This window comes from Harpia harpyja, chromosome 8 (genome assembly GCF_026419915.1).
Source record: "Harpia harpyja isolate bHarHar1 chromosome 8, bHarHar1 primary haplotype, whole genome shotgun sequence".
NCBI lineage: Eukaryota > Metazoa > Chordata > Aves > Accipitriformes > Accipitridae > Harpia > Harpia harpyja.
In genome coordinates this window covers 6876271-6898620 of record NC_068947.1, presented here as the reverse complement: position 1 = coordinate 6898620, position 22350 = coordinate 6876271, and the positions used below count along the sequence as shown (strand labels likewise).

The window sequence follows — 22350 nt, the reverse complement described above, 5'->3', positions numbered from 1 at the left end:
TAATTTCACTTGGAGGATGATTGATGTGTATATGTCAATTTCTATTAATATTCTTTTGAAATCACTGATGCAAGCGTGTTTTTCCCCCACCGCAACAGAAAATATAAATAGAAAGACAACAAAACAACCCTATCCCTTTAATTCACAATACTCAGGAACAGTTAAGCAAACTCTGTTGTTTGAGAGTGTCCTCCACAGGCTGGCAAAACCCAGCTTATCGTGGTGTTCTTACCACTTTAAGAATATCGAGATGCTCTAACAGAGCTATCCACTTACTGCTAAAATGTATAACGCACAAAAAGCAAAAGTCACCTACTGGTAGACCTAGATAAATTGCTTAAAAATGTACCGTTCCCTCATTAGACAGCTATTCATTGCATGAAAAGAACTAAATGTATTTGTTGAGGTGTAGCTATAAAAGCCATGTTTAAAATGAAACAGAGTTGAGAGCCTGAATGCACAGCACTGTTATTCAGAAGTAGCTTTCGAGCAGAGAGTTTCAACGGGAAGGTGCTCTTTGGTTCGACACAAATCAGCAAACGTTTAGCTGAAGTGTGAATAATTCAAGCGTGCGTGAAGAACCGTGCTTTCAGAAGAGACGAAACGCAAGAATAAAAAAAAAAAAAAATCTTCAAACATTTGCATCAGCCTTAGAGGACAATGCGAGCAGCAGGATTTGAAACAGATTTGCAGATGCACTCTCTTTAGGCAGGGAGAATGCTCATTAAATGCAAGATGCTTCTGTGGCTCCTGTGTTTGCACGGAGGTAGAGGTTTGCAAGACTGACGTATCAGATAAAGTCAGAGTGGTTACCACACCGATGGTGTAGCAGCTGCATAATAAATGATGGAGAGAATCATGTTAGGCATGCCCACCTAACCTAACTTGAATCATGCGAAAGGGGAGCTGCTGGAATTCAAATAGACTTTCTGGTTCCCAGCAGTCGGCAGTAATAGAATGCTTTCAGGAAGATGACAGATGCAGGGGAAAGATGCTGTTTTGCACTATCTTGATTTGTTACGGCAGCCAACTTATTGGCATGATGGAGTGACAAGAAAAGCAGCTGGCATGGAAGGTAGGATTATCAAAGCTATTGCATCATTATGAATGTAATTAGAAACTGACCATGACAAAGCATATGCTAGAACGAGCTGCCGCCGATGGCAGAGGATTTGTTGCTGAGGTCTTGAAACTCTGAAAACAACGTTCCTCGTGCAAAATGGATTTTGCAGTTTCATTTATGCTTGTGTTACCCTTTCTTTCCTGCTCGCCTCCCAGCTCGGGGAATCGCTTGCTTGAAAGAGTGTTGTGTTAGGATGAGAATGAAGAATAAAGTCTTTTCTAAGTCTGTGAAGCCTCAGGTAGATAGAAACAAACAAATGTGAAACAAGACTGGGAAAGGCTCTCTCTGATTCAGTAGCAAGCTCTGACTGATATATTGGCATATTCAGGAATCCCGAGGAAGTGAAGATGCATGTACTGAATGTTTTGGTATAATGAAAAGATATTATTGCACGTCTCTACTTAATAGTTAGTTTTTCCGACAGCCTTTATTCCCCATCAGTTTTTAGCTCTTGACATTTATTCGGTTGTTCGGTATTATATAAAGAAAATACATCAATATCTCCTGCAGGGTTTCTCAACAACTCCAGCATCTGTTTCAGCTATTGAACTGTATTCACGTTTTGCCAACTTGATGCCTACCCAGCTGGTCTATCATTTCTCGCTTGATTACTGCTCTTAATTTCTCTGTATCAGCTTGTTTCAGATAGGATTTTGAAAGCTGTTAATGAGAAATGACAGTAACTGCTAAATTATTGAGAACTGAAGTATTCTCTTATTTTTGAAACATCAGAGAGCATTTTCGTGTGCGTTTTATTAAATTCATATTCTGTGTTGCAGAGAGGTTTTCATATAATCATTGCGTTTAGCTATGAATACTTCAAAGTAGATGAGTCACAAACAGAACTTTCAAGTGACTATTTTGAGAAAGTTTGAGAAAATGTAAAGGTGCTTGCTTTGGTGTATGTATCATCTTAATATATGCTCCTTCCTCCTGTCCTCCCGCCCCCCCCTTCCCCCCCGCAACATATACTCCCTCCCTGTCACCGTGAGCAGTCATTAAGTGTACACTGTACATATTGAAATATATTTTATCACCACTAGGGTGAAACCGCTAAGCAGCTTCGAACAGGTGATTTGAACAGGTTTAAAACAGACATCAGCTCTATCGGAGTGGGTCGCCCTCGATCTAAGAAGTAAAAGTAGTGTCTTCCAAATGTAAGGCAGGACCACTCTTTCCTTCCTCTTCGGAGGTCCAACAACCATTCAAACACTGCTTGATAGCTCACAGGATATGATTATGTTAAATTATTTGGATTATTTTGCCTTACAAAATGCTTTCTTTCAATGTAAACTCCCTTCTTCATTAGGTCTATCGTTTTTTTCCAAGGTGATGATCAAGAAATCTCTTGTCATGCTGGATAGTCACTTTTCTGACTTTATTTTAAATGACTTTGCTCTATGTAGTCTTGTCAAAAGGGGATCAGGCTATTAAACACTAAATGTTGCTGACTAAAACTGTAACAGTTTTAGGAAGATAGATGTTTCTAGATACACAGCAGTGAACCAGCCTTTAGAAAGTTTGAAGGTAAAGATCAGTAAAACTGATATACTGTTAGCTAGTTTGAGCATTTCCCTGCTTTGATCACCTCTGAGAGGCATTTTAAATTATTTTGTAACTGCTGGGAGGAGAGATGTACTTATTAATGGAGAGGATCTCTATGGGGTTTGTAGCCAAAAATAGTTCTGGAGTTTTGGTGACAATTAAAAAAAAAAAAAAAGTTATTCTATTTCAGAGAAGTTCTATTAAATTTAACAATAATTTGTCCTTGTTGATGACGATGAAACCATAGAGAGAATAACCCATATAAACAGCTTAAGTGCCATTCACCTTTTCAGGGCAGCAGTAAAACTGTTTTATACTGCATGTATTATATTTATACTCCTGAAGCTGCTAGTGGCTCCTTGTCTCAAGAGTGCTGCCTGCCTATCATCATACAGTAGTTACTTAAAACGGTCTTTTCCTTGTGACACCAGTAATCGTAACTGCATGCTGTCTGTGGCCATCATCCAGCTGACAAGTGATTTTATAGTTTGCTTCTGTTTTATCCATAGTATTTGGTTTTAGCTGTTTTGCTGATGAATTAAGAGGACACTAGGTGGAGCTAGCTGTTGATTATAAATAGAGCTACAGTAATACAGGCCTATCTAATGAGCAAGCCCCTGTATATAATGATTATTATTGAAAATAACAATTTAAAATGTTAAGCATTGAGTCGGACCTTAGCCATGAAATTCTAGATCTGGTGGGGTTAGAGGAAACAATTTCTCTATTTTCCTTTCCTTTTATTATTTTACAAGCTAGTAATCAAAGATGAAAAAGAATAATAAGGAAAAAGCATCTACATTCAACAAAGAGGGCTGGGAAGCAAAAGAACGGAAACAGAAAAAGAAAAGAGGAGAGAAGCAGCAATAAGAGCCAGCAGATGTTTCCACTGTAGATACATGCAGATATCCAATTGTGTATCTGTCTGTCTTTAGCCTGATGCACATAGATTTTTGTCTTACTCTTACGTATAAATCCTCTTTCCATTCTGTCTTCCTGAATTAATTTATAGAGCTGACATCTTTCACTTCATGTTTAGATATGGGACCGATGTTTTCAAATGTCTTCTTGGAAGGATGATCTAAAAGGTGTGCGAGGGCACGGGAAGTTGTCGCTCACATGGTGGCCGGCCATAATTCCAAAAAATGTAAAGGGTTAATTATTGACTGAGGTGGAAGCTGGTTGTATGTGCTCCTTCACGTGATTCTGGTTATTAATCCCAGTCAAGGATAAGAAATCTGTAGTCCTAGACAGTGTGACAACACAAGAAAAGTACACTCACTTCCACACGGATTTACAGATATGTACCACGGATATGGTATGTACATTAATTCAACAAAGAGAGAGAAATTGGGATATATACTGATGCTCTAGGTACATGAACTGAAGAGGTAAAAAAAGGAAATAAATAAAAAGTGTGAGATGAGTACAGGGAAGGGGACAGGCAAAAATAGAGATTAAGGATATGAGCTGGAGCAGTCTGACAGAGCAATGATAATTCCCATCAACATCTGTTGAGTGAAGCACTTGCAAGTTCAGTCAATGTCTCGTTCTTAACTGCAGTAAAAGGGAATTGGGACAGGGAGATGCTCAAGTCAGTGAGGAAAACTTGCCCAGGAGGGAAATGACAGCTGCCTGGTGCTCCAGGAGTAATGAGGTTTAGAAGATTGGAGATTGACCTTCTTGAACATTGCCCATAGAAACGTGACAATTTAGTACTGAACTGGACATGTGAGTTAGCATGGTCCTGAAAAGGTGCTAGACAAAACCAAGTTGTGCTTGGACCTATGGCTTGTTGGAGGAGTCTCGCAAGAAAGCAGTGCTGCATCGTCAGCCTGAGGAGACCTTTTTGGTTACAAGCTGTGCAGTTGGTGCTCAATGGCACAAGCATGTGAGGAGATCAGCTATGGCGGAGGCTATGGTGGAGACAAAGTTTATTAGTTTTACAAGATCATTCAGCATTTTATTGAGGCTAGGCCACGATTAATTTTTTTTTTTTTTTATTTTAATGGATAGGAACAAGGCCTGTGAAATGTGTTGGGGGTCATTGCTTCCACATCTGCTTCCTGTACAGTTTTGTCTGCCCATACCCCAGGACCTCTCACTTTGAATGAGCTCATCCTGATGTGTCCCGAATATTCCTTCTTACAACAGGAAGATGTGTGCAGTGCGGCAGCTCTTGGCTTTCTGATGCTGGTCAGCTGCTGCTTCCCTCAGCTTCTGGTTCCTGCCAAACAAGGTGGAAATTCTAGTTTAGAAATATCCACGGTGTGGGGAAGTGTCTGACCATCTCAGGCAAGGGTCACGAGAAGCTGAGCCAGGAGAAGATTTACTCCTCCTCTCTGTCACTAAAATCTGTCCATTTTAAAATCCATTGGAATGAGAAGGAGGGCAGGAGGAGGAAAAATGGCACGTAAGGTGAGGAATGGAGGGGCTTCAGGTGTTCCATGAAACAGTCATTTGATGAATGGATGGTAATCACCTTGCAAAAAAAACCATGAGGAAAGGCACACGTGGGAGTCAAGCTTGTCCAAGGGATATTACTGAGCAGCTGGTTATGCACTGCCAAAAAGCTTTCCACAAAGAAATATTACATCTAATCACAACGTATTAATAAATTAAGTCCATTAGCAAAAAAGGAAATATTTTTGTCCTTCGAGAGCCAGAGTTCAAACTCGGTAGTTTATTTATTTATCTTTACTGTGTAACAGAATTGCTAAAAATTTGGGGGTTTGTATTTGGTAATAAATGCTAAAGGATATCCTTTCTCCCTACCCCAGATTAGAGTTATTTTTTCTACAGAGTATTAAACCACCTATCCCTGAAATCATATAGTTTAAATCTCCATAGGAAATGCTGAGATTTCCAGAAGCTGCTGGTTGTTGCTAAGCACAATGGTAACTTTCTGCATGACGCTGGAAGGAGTGAAGGGCAGGGAAAAGACCCATCTATCTGAACAGTTACAGGACTTTGGTCAGCAAAGACATCCAGAGAAAAGTGTGAGAATTTTCTGAAGGCTGGTATTTTCTTGCTTCCTCTTCTCATTCTGGTGAAATCAGACCAGAAGATGACTGTACTTGAATTGGAAATAACAAGAAAGCCTTCAGCTTGCTGCTCCACTGCATGTCATAGCGGGTCGATATAGTCCATCTCCTTCTTAAACTACAAGGTACAAGCAGTCTTGCATCTTCTGTGCCACCAGCTCCAAAATGTCCAAGTGATTTGTTGCCAAACTGAGGTTGTGAATGCAGTTGTTGTGAAGTCCTTGCAGAAATGTCCTGGGTGTGATAAACCCAGTGATGCAGTCGAGAAAGAGGGAGAGCTGAAATGGAGAGGTGAAAGAAGGGAACCTCCATCTGCACTGCAGTTTCTTTAGGTTTTGTTATCTTTAGAATAGAACTTAATCTTAAAAAAAAGGAAAATCAGAAGAGTAAATCAAGATTAGGCACAAAGTGTTTTTCATTAGTATCCTTGAGTTACCCAGCTTAGTGTTTTACATTACAATGCTGTTCTTTACAAGGTGCTTCCTTCATTTCCATATCCCTAAAGATATTGCACATAGCACAACCTGTACTCTGGCTTGCTTGATGATACAGAAACTCAAGATGCTGAAATGGTCAGAGATACTTTTGGTTTTGACCGATGCTGACAAAAACTCTTCTTTTTTCTTTCTTCTTTTTAACTCCACTCCCTTCCCTGCCTTCCTCCCCATGACTTGTCACAACTGGGGAAAAACGTAGATCAGAAAAAGTTAAAGCAAAATTTGAACAAAACCTAAGCTACCTGAAACTTATGCTTTCTTAATCTATACCTAGTTTCACCTTCACCTCTTTCTGTGTGCTTCTGATGCTTAGGAATAAAGAGCATGCAGAATTTCTTTTATGGGTTCAGCTTCTTTTAGCATTCACTCCTGATCACTTGTATTGATCTGTTTCCCTGAAACTTAAAAGCCACACTAAATAAAACCACCACATGCTGTTTTCTCTAGACATACTTTTTATGAGCAGCCTGTTATTTTTATATAGCCCTTATGCAGGTCACATATGTTCTTGCAACAAATAATGCAAAGATATTGGGAAAAGGTTCATCATTTTGTCTTTTTTTTTTTTAGGTAAACCATTTATATATTCCTATGGTATGCTTATATTTAACACATCTTTATTTCCTCTTATTACAAAATACCATTTATAATGGGAACTCCTCTGTAATTTGATACTAATGGTCCCAAATTGTATTTAATAAATATTCCCTAGGTACAAACATCACTCTTTCAAAGGGCAAGCTGGAATATTCACCTATTGGTTTAAATGAAGGGTTTTGTCAAAGACCAGACTTTCACTTTGCAGTCCCAGGCTGCTTTTCATTCACTGTTGGTCCAGTATGAGATAAGGACTGCAGACACTGAAAAATGCAACCTCTTGTCTTCAATAATGATCGCAGGCCCTGAATTGTGACTGAATCAGGTTTGATAGCAAGGCAGAAAAGTAAAGGTATTAAATAACTGAACGTACATGGAAAATGCTATAGCTATATTTTTCCAAGCCCTAATGAGTGGAATCTTTTAAGATGGGTGCTTTGGTGAAATAGTTTTGGTGCCATTGAAATATTTGGTGACTGAAGATTGAAGTTAACAGTATTAAGAATTTTGAGATGTTTATGGTTTAATGCCTGTGATGACTCTCAGACTAATAGTCAAATTACTGACTTCTTATTTCTTAGCAGCCTTGTTTTAGACTACTGAAAAGCACAAGGGATTTTTATCTTATGAATGAATTTGGTACTTAGCAAAACATTTCAAAAACAGTGAAATGAATTGCCAGCCCAGTTGATCCTGCGGTTAAATCTTTGTATGCATGTGTCTCTTCAGATATTTCTTCAGAAGCCAAGAACAAAAAGCATGTCACAGATGTTGGTAAATCCAAGTAATTAATTATATTTATTCCCAGGTTCTGTTATTTTTCAAAACTTCGGAAATAATGAGGATTAGGTAAGCGATCGGTTATGATGCAGCCTGAACCAAGATCGCACAAACCCAAGAACAGTTAGCGTTATGAGGAGGATCTCAGGCTACTAATTTAAGAATGTAACTAGGAGGCAGAAATTCTAAATGCTTGACATACCTTGGCACCGTATGCAAATCAAAACGGGCACCATCATCCGCCCTCAGCATGCGAAAGGTCAAATATGGTTTGCTTCCTTCAGAGAAGCTACGCTTTAGTTTTTATTAAGTTCTTTTAGCAACTTAAAAATGCTTTAAGTAGTAATACCTCATTGTCTGTCATAATACCTAATCCCACACTTTTCTTACAGGCACTGTTTGTTAAACTATATGGGCCTAAATGTGACTTCTAATCATCAACATTAGCCGAAGTGTTAGTGCAAATAATAAAGGTCCTGTAACCATAGGGAAATGGTACGTTCTGAAGAGTATCAATTGGGATTATTCCTCTGGCAACAAGCAAATGAATTTTGCAGGAGTCCTTAGTGAAACTGGTATTTAGTATGGGATTCTGCATGACCTGGCTGACCCATTGAATAAACAGCAGCCAAAGCAGCTCTGTTGGGCTATAGGCATCATGTAGTTCCTTAAATCTGCCTAAGCCTAGGGAGCAGAACACTTATTATTAATTTATTATTATTTAATGCAAATATTTTATTATTTCTTGTGTGACAACGGTGTATGTGGCACATGACAAAGCGTAGAGAAAAGTGACTTTGTTGCTCTAGAAAATGACACATAATTAATGTGAAGGGTCTGCTTTGTATCCCCAAAAGCAGACACAGAATGATGGCTGCAAACCTTGGCCAGCTGTGAAGCTGTAACATACCCTAAGCAGAAATGGGATTGCATTTGTGGCCTCCTTATTACTGCCACACAACTTGAGGATTTTACACTGAATGATAATTGTATCGCACGGAGATGAACCGCCCATTGATGATTCTGAGATGCCATGGAAACACAGAGGTGCCCATAGTAGTTGTTGCAGTTTCTGTGTCAGCCAGAGACAGGTATATCACTGGGAATCCTTCCCAGCCTGTAATTCGATAGAAACACTGAAACTGGAGGAGGGGGAGAAAAAACATCTGCATTGAAAGAGAGAAAATATGAACTAGTCCATTAGATGTGGGGAAGGCAGAGGTGTCAATTTAAAGGACTACTTACTCTGCTCTTGCTTCATGCAATTTGTTGGTATCTGCCAGGTCAGGACGTAATGGTTTTTACCTGAGGGAACAACCATCGCAGGACAGTTGTATGCATTATTATAATTCAGGAGAGAAAACCCCAGGTATTTTGTTTGTGTTGCAGCATAGTTTTCTGGTTTAACACCTTGCCCCAGGATTTGTAGAAATACAAGAAAACACAATAAAAATATTGAGGAGAGGTGTATCAGTGCTGAAATCATCAGTTTTATTTTGTTCTCTGGGATTTTATTTGGCCCCAGCTCTCTCGAGTGAGTTTAACGGAAAAAGAAACTAATATTGGTGCTGCTGGACAGATCCGCATTGACAAGACTGGAAAAGCAATTCCGTGTACCCCCAGCACAGGTACGGGACCGGGAAGCGTTAGCCTCACCCATGTCACCGCTCCTCCGGAGAGGCAGAACGAGAATAATGGAGAGAGGTTTTGGGGGTGGTGATGCCTGTTTCCTAAGTGACTGTATTGGGTGTAGGTGGCAAGGTTGGGGGACTTCGGGGGAAGGGGCTGCAGGGGTGACCTTCGTGAGAAAAGGCCAGGGGCTGCCCGGTGCCTGACACGGCCATTTCCAGTGGACCCACTGCAGGGCACAGCTGAGCCCCTCAGCCAAGATGGCGGCGCCTCAGGGAGAGCCTGTGTAAGAAAGGGAAAAGCGCTGCCCTGCAGTGACCGAGGGGCAAAAAGCGTGGAACAGCAAGGAGAGACGACCAAGGTGAGAGAAGGGAGGAGGTGCTCCAGGTGCTGGAGCAGAGATTCCTCTGCAGCTCTTGGAGAAGACCGTGCTGGAGCAGATAGCCAAATGGCAGCCCAAGGGGGGACCCCACGCCGCAGCAGGGGGATGTGCCCTGAGGGAAGCTGCAGCCCATGGAGAGCCCACACAGGAGCAGGTATTTCCTAAAGGACTGCAGCCCGTGGGAGGACCCACGCTGGAGCAGGGGAAGAGAGTGAGGAGGAAGGAGCAGCAGAGAGGAGCTGGTATGGCCTGAGCACAGCTCCCGTTCCCCTGCGGCCCTCGGGGTGGGAGAGGAGTTGGGAGTGAAGGAGTGAAGTGGAGCCTGGGGAAAAAAGGGGCATGAGGGGCAGGTGTCATTTCAATCTTTTTGTCTTTGTTTCTCACCATCCAAATCTACTTTAATTGGGAAGAAATTAAATTAATTTTCCCCAAGTTGAGTCTGTTTTGCCCACGATAGTAACTGGCAAGCGGTCTCTCTGTCTTTATGTTGACCCAAGAGCTTTTGCACCCGATTTTCACCCCGTCCTGTCAAGGATGGGGAGTCAGAGAGCGGCTGGGTGGGTGTATGGCTACTGGCCAAGGTCGACCCACCACCGTGAGGTTAGACAGGATTATTCCAAGTGAGCTTTCCAAATTGTCAGGAGGTAATGGCTCAAGGTCAGTCATTTTTAGGGATAACTGATATTAGGGTGGATGGGTGTGGACCACAGCTGATACTTGGTAAAAAAAGAAAGGTTGTAAAATGAAACCTCTCTCTGTTTGAAGCAGTGAGTCACTCCAGAGGTACTTGTCCTGAACTTGCCCTAAAAAGACAGATGAAAATCCATCATGAAATGGACATTATTACTAGTTTAAAGCCACTGTAGATTGCGTGCACCTGAACCAAGATCAGAGGCGTGAGGAATTACATTTGAGCAGCATCAAGAGTGCCTTAACTTTGCTAATATTTTTGTGTACCAGAGAGAGATTGCATGTATCAGAATTTTTCATTGGCTGTACTCATAACATATGACCAAAACTTGAGTTTTAACCAATTCCAAGGATGTTTTGTTGATTTTAACTCCTTAAAAGAGAAGGAGATTTGGTGCAAAACTTGGTTACAGCCTGTGGCTGTGACAGGCTGTCCATTCAAAAGGGTTAAAAGAAAAAAAACTTTATTGAAAAGATATGCCATAAAAATAATCACAGAAAATGTAGTTTCTTTCCTTAAAAAAAAAAAAAAAAAAGCACTACTCAAATGGGTGTTTGTGGCATTTTACAACACACTGGTTTTACAGATGTTATCTGTTGTTTCTAGTGGAGTTTGAAAAAAAAAAAAAAGAGGCTATTACAGTATTTGGGTTGTTTCATCATTCTGATATAATCAGTGATGAGGAAATACATTGTGTCTTCAGGTTGCGAAGGTTTTAAGAAATGTCTTAGCGGCCTGCTAGCAGATGGGGAAGAGCAAGCTGCCATTTACAGGATGTTGAAAGCTGTCTACCATAACAAGTTGTATTCTGGAGGTTGCGTTCCTTTTCCACCATTGCTAACATGATCCAAGTTTGAAACATTCCAGTTGTTCAGTAAAAGTATTTCCTATAAAAGGAAGTTTGTAAGCATGAAGACTGAATGGAGGTGGTATGGGGTGTTTTCAGATGTTCATTATGTTCAGGAGCCACTTTGGAGCACCCAGCTGGGGCTTTCTGTGAATGACATCTCAAGATGAACTTGTTTTAACTTTTAAAAAAGATTTATTTCAGGAAATAAGTAAAAGGTCAGAAGATATTATGTGCAGGGAACATTACCTTGGGACCATTTTATCTTACTCATTACTGGTTTCAACCCTCTGACTTGGAATTAAAAAGCTTTGTTTCCCACTGTTGGCTAGCTGAGTTTCAGACATTGACAGTCTGACAACACCAGGCTCCTTTCTGCCTGGAACGCTGCTGGAGTTCTTCCAACATTGCACTGAGAAGTGGGAAAAGCCTTGTTTTAATCATTGGGGTTGTAGGCCTTAAAAAGGAAGCGTAACTCAGCACAGTGGAAATGTAAAGGGCTTTGGAAATGTAAAGAGCCCCAATTCCTTTGTTGGGGCCAAGACAAGTTGCGTTACTTATTTTTATTTGTTGGTCATTGGATTGTACAGCAGGCCAGTAGTGCTTTTGGCCCACTTCTCAAATTTGTGGGTTGGATATTATTTCTGGCTGGGTTAGACATCAAAGTGAATGTCAGGGTTCAGTGGAGACACCCACAGAAATCTGGCTTTTCTTGGAGATCTCTCCTACCTTCAGTGAAATGGAGTTGGGGAGGAGGCAGCAAACTGGTTAGAAAGGAGCAGGTTCATGTCTTCATCTATTACTTCTGGAGGCCAGTCAAAGAGTATTTATGGAAGCCTGGCAGTACTTTCTCTCCTTGTAACCAAAGAAATTAAATTACCCCAACCCATTACTGGAATAAAATGTTAATCTTCACTGCAGATGCATTTTTAGATAAGATCTGAGATGTTTCTTTGTACACCCTGGCATGATGCTTAGCACCTGTAAGTCGTTTGTCTTGCTGATTACGCTTGCAAGTAGACTGGAATAGTCCAGTTCCTTGTAGTAAGTAATGAGCTCCGTTGCTCAAGAACAACATAAGAGATATGCTGTGAGTTATTATGAAACTTGAAAATTCAGTAAGGGAAAGCTCATATATAGATGAAGCAGGATTAATTTCCTTAATCCCATTCTTCCATTAGGTAGTTTCCTAAATTTTGTCATGTTCATTCAGATTTTTTTTGATACTGTATTGCCTACCAGGTTGCAGTATCAAACACTTTGATTGTTAATATTAGTACTACTATTATTTCAAGAATAGAGTAGGGCTTTAAGTACCTACTTAATTAAGCCAGAACAGGTCTGAAGCAGTGAGAGATTTCTTTTCCTGGCAGGAGAAGCAAGGGTGGGGTAAGACACACCTAAAATTAAGCAGTTTAAATTTCTTTTTGTAATCACTGCTTGAAGAACATTGAGTCCCTTAAGAGTACAGAGGGAGAGAAAAGTTACATGTGGAAAAGTTACTTGGGTCTAAAGAACACAACAAAGGGGTCCATTTTTATGCATATTTAGAAAACGGCTGTTTCTCTCTGTGCATTTCAAATGATTCTCAGCATGGTGCTCTAATGGTGCATGCATTCAGCTCAGAGCAAAAAAATGAAGATTCAAGCCCTCAGAGATTTACTCCCTTGTAATCCTATTTACAGCCATTTAAGATCAAGTCTGAAGTTTAATATTAAAGTAAATGTTGTTAACCCTGGAAAGTAAACAGCATGAGAGTGATTGAGCTTTTTCTCTTCAGGAGAGTGGATAGGAGGAGAGAGAAAAACCTTGAATAAAATAATTAAGAGAATTAATTGTTTCCTTTCTACCTACTCAAGTATTTTATTCTGTGTTTCCGAACACTGAGCATTACATGTCCTTCGGGGGGAACAGTCCTCAGAATTCAGATTTTATACTGTTGGGAAATGCTGCATGCGTATATGTGAGGAGGTGAACTTAGAAAGAGTATTGACAAGAAACCGTTCCCAGACAGAGAGATGCTGCGCCACACTGAAACACATGCGTATGATTACTAAAAACCTTACAGATAACTATATGAAGCAGCCTTGCAGCTCATGCTTAGTGTTTGAATGTCACAAGGTACGTCATTTGGAATCGGTGCTCTCTGTTTGGGTCTGTTTGGGAGCATAAAAGAGATTGAGGTTTACAGAGGAAGAGCCCCTGAGCCCATCCCAAGTTTCATCCCGGACTGTAACCTCTCAAGTGGTAGAAGCAGTAAGTTCACTTTCTACATCTTCTGTCTCGAAAGATTTATAGAAATTGGTGATGGAATACCTAGACTTGTTCCCTGTGAACTAATGTTATAGTGAGTATGATAGGGCAAGTATGTTTCTGTCCTTTATCAGTTCTCCTAAAATACGAGAACAAGAATATATCCAGGATAACTGAAAAGCAATTCCTTGAGAAAGGAGAACCATTCTTACGCCGTGTGTTTTGCCTTTGGAACTCATTGCCATTAGATGTGAACTAAAAAAGGAGTCACAACTGCAAAGTTTCAGAAAGTGCATTTAGGTCCCAGTTTGATGTTTAACTGACAAAATCAGTTTATTCAGCATTTATTTGACTTTTTTTCATCCCTTTGCCATCATCCGTATGGTTGACTTCTATCCTCTGTGGTCAGCGTTAGAACAGCTGATGTTAATGTTTAATGTTTAAAATCACCCAACAAACTGAAAATCACGAACACTTTCTTTTTAGGGCTTGTCTAACATAGTTGCTGAAGAGTCCCGTGGCCTTCATAAAATGTCTAAATGAATAAGTTTTCTTTATTTTGGTGTAATTATTTTATGTTTTCATTTTATTAATCAATGCTTAACATTTTTAAAAGTGAAGATGTATTTGTTCTTGTCTTTCACGTTATTTTCTTCTCACCTCTTATTTTACTTTTTTATATTTGCTACATCTTCCTTGCACTTTGAGTCCTTTTTTATTTGCTTTCTGTGCTGTATCTTATGATGCCTGTAGATAATACTCAAGATCAAAGGTGCCAGTAGTTAATACTTACATTAAATTTAATGCCTATTGTTCTCCAGAGATGTAAAAGAAATTGTTTGGCTGTTAGAAGCTCTCAGATAAAAGCTAAAGTGACATACCTCTTTCATGCATCACATCAACCTGTTTTGCATGCCACTGCTGTCCTTTCTGAAGTTGTGCAAGATTAGATTCAAGCCATGCAAAACAAACAAACAGGACAGGTATGTTGCTGCCACTTTGACCTGGTGTGCATCACAGTGACTCTTCTGTCAGATGTGCTTAAACTGGAAAATAACCAGTGGATGTGGTCTCAATCACCTCCCAGCCATGCTCAATAGCTGTGGTAGCATTTACTGTTCTATAGTATTGACCAGTCTCTACAGCCTGCCCACTCTGTTATTAATAGGATTGTTGAAAATGAGTCATTCCTTAGCTCTTGGACTTATTTCAGATTTGTGTCTTTTCTATTACATACTGAACCACCTCCTCCTCCTCATCAGCCCTCACAGCAATTGCTGACGTCCAGGCTGGAATTACCCCTGCAGGAGGACTCTCTCCAGCAAAGACAGCTCTACCTGAACGTATTATTTGGTCCTTCAGTAACATGTAGCTTTATTTTGAACTTTCATGCGTGTTCTCACACAGAGAGGCAGTTGTTTGATTTTGAATTTTCAAGTTACCAAGAGAAGTTTTTAAAAAGAGGAAGAAGGTTTCTTTGGATTTAGATTCCCTAAGACCTTGTGGGGTTTTTTCCACATTTGGAGGATACCTTGTGTACTTCTGTGTAGATATTTTTAGTATGGCTGGGGAACCTGTGGGTCATTGTGGCATATTCTGTCAGCTTAATCTGCTGTTACTTATGCTAATGAAGCTTGTGGCTCTGGGTTTGCGCTTCATTTTGGCATATCGCCACTTCTGCAGCAGATGCCAAAGGTGACTTTATCCACTCCACCTGAGATGTTCTTTAAGCACATTTTGCTTTTCCAGTGATGTAGCCCCAGAACTCTGCAAGTCAGCCGATTATGCCTGTCTCAGTCTCCTCGTAGGAGCATGGATTTACAGCCTCCAATTTATTCACCTCACTGTCTGGCGAAGTTCTAGAAAGCTTGTCTAAATTTGCTAGAAGAGTAGAAATTTCTTTTTTATATGGAGACTTTGGAAGTTTGGGGAAACTGAAATAAGGAAACATTGGTACAAACCTACGCATGTGCGTGTGTATCCCTCTTCTAATAAGTTAATTGTATTTCACATCACACTAGAGTCTCATCTCTGAAGGACTGTAGGTGGTTTGCAAACATGGGTGAATTTTGAGTGTAACAATATACAAATGAGTAGGTACATTATTATCCCTGTTCCAGAAATGGAAATAGCACAGGGAGGTTTAGTGAGCCAGTAGTTGTAGAAGAAATCCATCTCAGTTAGAGGAACGGAATTTCTGTCTGATTGTGTATCTTGTTGTTTCCTTCTAGAATACTGTGCTAAAAAGGGAGAGGAATAAGATTTGAAAATGGCTGCTTCTTGTTCCTACTTCATATGCCTTTGCTGACCCTGTGAATACAAACTAGCTAGAGCCTTATTAATTTGTTCAGCTTTTGCCTGTACTTGGGTTTAATTAATGTCATAAAATGTAGCTCATCTTTACTAAGTTTAGGTGAAGCCTGTTCTCTTCACCTTCTTTCTTCTAAAGTGATGCAGTGGGAGATCCCAAGTTCCTGCAAAGCTAAAGCCAATAAAAACCTAGGGGTTTGGGGGTCTGGCTTTTGCTCCAGCTTTTGCATCCTCTGAACTAAAGGATATGCTCAACCTTCTAAACAAAAACTTTCATTTCAATCTTTTCTTAGAGCTCCACACGTCGTACTCTGGCTTTTGACAAGGAACAATTCAAGTTTTTAATCTTGATCAGCCTTTGACAAGCACACAGAAGCCTGCAGTGTCCGCAGGCATACTCATCTTCCTTCCCTGTTTTCTCTCTCTCTGCAGTTTACCTGTCAGTCCACTTCAGAGGAATTCAGGAAGGAAAAGGCTGAGATTTTTTGGTATCCCAAGAAAAGGGTTCCTGGTTCGCATATTTCTGAGCCTGGGATTTCGCATGCTTGTTGTCTTTGGAAGCAAGGACAAAGGTGCTCCCTGTCTTCTCCTGCTCAAAGCAGCAGGAGAGCAGATGTTAGTAGGAATGGTGCTAATAATCCGCAGTGCATCTACCAGGAAAGATCCCTGGCTCACCATGTTTTCAACTGCTTTAGGGCACAACTACAGTGTGCAGTGAAGAGAGCCATGCCAGCCCCAAATGAGCCATATCTGGAACTGGAAGCTGTTTAGCTGTGTTGCACAGGGGGATGGTGAAGTTTCCAGGCCTGCAGACTCCTGAAATGTGCTGCATCCTAAGGATTTGTCAGATGATCAAAGGGATCAAGGTGGTGGCAAAATCCCAAGAAAGTGCTGTGGAAAATTCATCAAAAACTCTGTGTGTGTGTACACACACACATTCACAGACAGACAGACAAATATTGCCAGCCAACTATATTCATAGTACTCTCTATCCGTTACCTCTCTGGAACATTTAAATGTGGTGACCTTGTAATGATTTTAATTTAGTTTGAGCCAAAAAATTAACTGGAAAGCTGTCTTCACAGGTCCAGTAATAAATACAATCCCCAATGCAATATTCTTCTTAATTTCTGCTCTTGCCTTGAAAGTGAAAGTTGAAAGTTGAAAGCAAAGAAAAGCGACTCCCTTTAAGCTCAGTTTCTCCCCAAACTGGCAACATTCACAAATGCAGGAACAGAATTGAATGTGTTTATGGTAGTCATGATAATGATGGAACACAAGATTAACCTAGCCAGGGAAGATAAATATCTTGGTATTCGCTGCAGTGATAAACTGACTTTGGAATGCAGCCTGACAGAGTGGCAGATGAAATTTGATTTTTTTAGCTATACATAGCTCAGAACAGGCCACTGTAATATTTGTTGAGTCTAAATGTCCCGAGAACCTCATGTTGTCTTTGTAGCATGGGTAGTTATTCTTTCATAATATTTTATGGGAAACGTCTATAGCTTTAATGCTGAAAAAGGTAAAAGTCTTTGAAAGATGCTGAAAATAGGAGACTGGCTTGAGCTGTAGAACATGTTTTTTGTCTTTAGAGTGAATTAGGTCTTTCTCAATGGCCACGTATTCCAGGTCTGTCTGTCTGTATAACTGAGTTTCGTTGGTATTGTAGAACATGCTCCGTCTTATTAAAAAATAAGTAATATTCTTCTAGGGTTAACATCAGATTTGTCTGAGCTGTGGTTGACTGCCACAAAACCAGGCTAAATGTATATAATTTCTGAAGAAAAATACTGTTATCTTTTCCCTAAATTGTGGAGACAAGAAAGATGATATGATGGTGGAGAAGTCAGAACAGTTACTAAATATTTGCTGGTCTGGTTCTCTGTATCACTGAAGTAACGTTGACAAATACCCGCTGTCTCTACACATTGAAAGAAGTTTCACAGTGATGTTTATTCATTTTCTTAACTAAAAACACTTCAGCAGGTTCCCCTTCAAGGGAAGTCTTCAGTAATTTCAGTAAGTTGTGGAATCTCTGCTTCAAGTCTTCAGCAGCCAGTCACCAATATTTGCAGAGTCTCTGGTGCTGATTTTGTGTTCTGTAATGCACTCTTCTTTTTCCTTCTGAGTTAAGAGGCACACGGATCTGCAGTATAAGTGCAAGAAGGGGGCTCACGGCAGCACTGTATTCTTTCTCTGAGCTCTGTCAGCCTCTTTCTGTGTGAGTCAGAGAGTTTAAGACCAGGGAGGACCATTAGATCATTCAGTCTGACCTCCTGTAAACAGCAGACCATTACGTATCGCATAGGTACCCCTTTGTTGATCCCAATAACTTCTGTTTGGCTAAAGCGTAGCTCTCGGGAAGACACCCAGGAAGACAACAACAAATGCAGTATGCGTTACTACTCTTGGCAGCGTGGCTGCACTGGTTAATCACCCTTTCTAAATAAATATGCCTTCTGTAGCTGAAAGCTTGCCTCAGTCTTTCAGCTCAGTCAGCTGGCACACTATGCTACCTGTCGCTACAAAACTTCCCATTCTTAAGTTTTAGCTTGACTTTGCTTGGCTTCATCCATTCATTGACTTTGTCATTTGATGTGTTGGTTGAGGACTGTGATTTCTCCTTGTCCCCAGCCAACATTTTGCTGTGATCTCTCCATGACTACGTTTCCCACGTGTTTGTCTTCACTTTACAAATGTGTATTTCCCTGGTTTCCATCCGTTATAGTGGATTACTTCTCCTCCCCTTGCATTCACTGTGTGTCAACTACACAGTGAGTAGCGCCTTACACCTCCTCTTCAGCTGTGCATAAATACACTACTCTGCCACTCTTGAACTTGGTCCTGTGGTGGTATATCAACACTTCTAATTATAATAAAATGAAAGACCTGGTATTTGAGACATGCTTTTGTAACTGGTACTTGAAAATAATTTTTCATCAAGAAACTGTGACCTGTTACTGATTGAAGTGATTAGAAACAACTCCTTTCAATGGCTGTATTTTCTTTTGAGGAGAGAAGGGAATGGAAGGGTTTATGATGACAGAAAATCTGAATTATCCTATTTCTTAATGAAGGTTACAATTCCTAAAATGACAAACAGGTGTTATTTTCGGAAAGTAATGCTTGAGGTATCGGTCCTGGATTAACAGCCCTCTTGTCTTCCTGGCCTCTTCCAGTGTCTGTCTGCACCTCAGCCTCAGGCTCCCTCCACCTTTTGAGGTACGACCAAGTCATTATGGTTCTGATCTTCATCCATACACACACAGACAAATCTGGCAAGCCTCTTATATTGGTATTTTCCCTTCATTCTGTGTATTACACATGGCTTTTTTAATTTCTTACTGCTACAACTCATTGTAGAAGAATGGCTTTTTGAAATAGTTTCCTTCAGAAGATGATCCCTTTTGAAGCACTGTGTGTATTTACTCACTACTGGTGGCCACTGCTCTCTCTGCATCTTTGTTTCAGTTCATTGTTTCTCCCACATCCCAATGGGAAGTGAAAGATGGGAGGTGTGTGGATGGTCTATTTTGGACATAGACTTAATTCGTTAATCTTTAAGTTTATTTTACCATCCTAGCATACGTGTTTCAAGTAGGTAAATGCATTAACGGTTATGCAGTTAATTAACTGTTAATGGTTAGTTAGTAATTAACAAATATTTTATTAATAATTAAAAGCCCCTATTACTGTTACTATAGTACACAGCTTTGTTGACCAGTACTTCTGCTAATGATTGGGCACGTACTTTAAGAAAAAGACTTGCGAATTATTTCACTGATTTCTGAGAGCTTACGGACTAACAGAGTTAACAGCACTATTGTTTGCTTTCTTTCTCTTAGAATTTGTTTTGATGCCTTTTACTGCCCTGAACAGAGTTTTGAGACCAAGGTTTACTTGCTGCTGCTCAGAGTTCATGTTGAATCTTGATTCAGCAAAACTCCTGAGTATTTTAAAACTCGATGTATGCCCTGAGCTTTGACTTGAATGCATGCCTTTTTTTTTTTTAGGCAGAAATTTTTGTGCTGAGGCAGTTAGGTTCGTGGAGTTTATAAAACCTACAAGACAGAGGCTTTCTTCTCAGAAGCTATAAGCTGCACAGCATCCAATTCAGCAATCATTTTTTATTCATGCTCTCAATTGTCCAAATAATTGTGATGTCTCTTTTATATTCGCTGTGTCATAATGCAGTATGTAATGTAGCGTGCTTTGAAACGATGGTCAAAATGTGCTCAAACATTATTTAAGCATTCAAGATGATTGAAAGTGTTAGCAGAGCCCTTTGTGCGTCTGTCGTGGTTTAACATTGCAATGAACTCCTCCCCTTGTTCCTAGCCTGGCTCGCAACAAGGGGTTCCTGCTATAGTAATTCCCATAAAATGCCATTCAAACCCCAGGTTACAACATAAAAGTATTTCCATTACAATCTTCACCCCTGATCCCTTTGGACCGGAGCGCAGGGTTTAACGTTGCAATGAACTCCTCCTCTTGCCCCTGCTCTGGCTTGGCAGGAAAGCAGGGCTCCATCATGCATAACAGTTACTTGGGAAGACAAACGCCGTAACTCCGAATGTTCCCACCTTCCTTCTTCCCCCAGCTTTATATGCTGAGCATGATGTCATATGGTACAGAATATCCCTTTTGGCTAGTTCGGGTCAGCTGTCCTGGCCATGCTCCCTTCCAGCTTCTTGTACCCCTGCTTGCTGGCAGAGCATGGAAACTGAAAAATCCTTAACTTGGGATAAGTGCTACTTAGCAACAAGTAAAACATCAGTGTGTTATCAACATTATTCTCACACTAAATCCAAAACACACTGTACAAGCTACTAGGAAGAAAATTAACTCTATCCCAGCCAAAACCAGGACAGCATCTCTTAAAGTATGTGTGTGGGAAGTCCTTCTGTTTTAAAAATACCTGTCCAAATTATGTTCTTGTCCAAATTATGTTCTTGGTAACGAGGGTGTCACCTCAGCAAGGTTTAAGCTGTGAAACTCAGCCCAGAGTTGGGCCACATTAACACAGCAGCAGCTCGTCAAGTTCCTAGAGTGATTTAAATCTTATTAGTGAAGGTATTGTGTGATATTGAAGCTGACAGGTTATTCACTTTGGGCGAGACTAATCAAGGGGGTTTTGGGGATTTTTTTTTTTTTTTTTTTTTTTTGGAGAAAGGATAGAAGCATTGTTATGTAGCAGCCTTTGTTAAAGGTCAGAGATTTCTCTGGACATAAGCCGCTGCTGCTGAAGACACTGCTGAAGACAAATATTATTTGGGGAGGAACTTGAAAAAGACTTATTAATATGCCATCAAACCTCTCAGCTCACCACAGCCTTCTGAGGCCCTGTTGAGTTTCAGCATGGTTATTACCAATCACATCAACCTCTTCCTATATTGTCTTTTGCAGGCAGATACGAGCTCCCTCTGTCAGTGCTCTCAGTGCAGATTTGTTTACTCTGACCAAGCTCCAGATGCACTAAAATCTGGGCATGCTAACACTGTGATAAACTAATAGATCTTACCAGGCTTAGTAGCTTGGCTTTAAAGCTTTTTTTTTTTTTTTTTTTTAAACTGGCTTTGTAGTTTAATAGCTCAGCTACTCACCAGGGCCATACAAGTTGCATTTGGCTCAAGGCATTGGCAGAGCAAGTTTGCATGTGCCTGGAAAGCCGGCAGCGAGGGTTTGTGTTTGCCTTGGGATGACCATGGCGAAATACCTTGAGAAAGTGAGTTTCCTTGAGCTCTGCCTGTCAGCGCTAAGGAAAAAGTGAATTAATTCAAAGACAGGTCCACTGACTGCAAAGGCCAGTGGGGGTCGTTCCTGAAAATTAGTTCTTGTCGGAGAAGAGAACTGGAAATTTCTCCTAATGACGAGTCAGGTAAAGGGAGGAAATGGCCCAAAGATGACAGAAGATGGAGAGGTGAGGGTGGGTGAAGAAAAGCTTAAAATACAGTGAAGAAGAAGAAGAAGAAGGTGAGAGTGGTGGAGAGACAGCCTCAGCCAGGGGTTACTTTTCTGGCCATGGGCAGAACATGCTTCTGGGAAGTCTGCCTCTGGAAATGTCCCAATCCACACAGAAGCCTACACCTTGGTAAAGTCTGTGAATTTCAAGCACTTGTAAGGCAGAGGGAAAAGTATCTTGTTTCAGATTCCCCAAAGTCCCAGCAGAGTAAAACTATTTTGTGAATATTTCAGGTAAAAGGAGTGTCTCGGAAGACTTCCACCTACAGAATAGCCACCAAATGGAGACTTTCTCTTTAATAACTCATCTTCCTTTAACTGCAGCTGCTCCAGGGGCCAGATATAGAATGATTACATTATAAATATCAGGTTTCCAGGGTAGACCAATGGTAATCTAAAATGTCAGTTTGCCTAGTGCAAACATTTGACATATGTTGAGCTGAATAGGGAGTAATGAGGTTGGAGACTGTCTATTTGCTCCTGGTCATCTCTCTTTAGAAATTTTTTCTGGGTACACACTTGACAGGGAGTAGATGGTTGGCACTATTTCATCTCCTCTGTTCAGAAAATATTCTGAACTGCTAATGCTCTGTGTGAACTTGTCTCATGGCTGGACTGTCAGAATGATTCTGTTGTGGCTCTAATGAACTAGATGTGAGGCCAATTACACCCTATAAAAGCTGTAATG

General features: G+C 40.5%; 1 protein-coding gene across 12 annotated transcripts in view; it reads left to right on the top strand.

Annotated features, from left to right (window-relative positions):
* Positions 1 to 22350, top strand: part of DMD (dystrophin) — a 1317358-nt gene that overhangs the window by 111067 nt on the left and 1183941 nt on the right. For 10 of the 12 annotated variants that reach the window (XM_052795065.1, XM_052795066.1, XM_052795056.1 and 7 more), the window contains exon 1: positions 957 to 1075. The exons of 1 other annotated variant lie outside the window; for it this stretch is intronic. In XM_052795065.1, the coding sequence (XP_052651025.1) occupies positions 979 to 1075 (97 nt within the window). In that variant the 5' untranslated portion in view covers positions 957 to 978. Of the gene's footprint in view, positions 1 to 955; positions 1076 to 22350 lie in introns of those variants that run through there. One more of the 12 variants, XM_052795067.1, reaches the window with a different exon arrangement.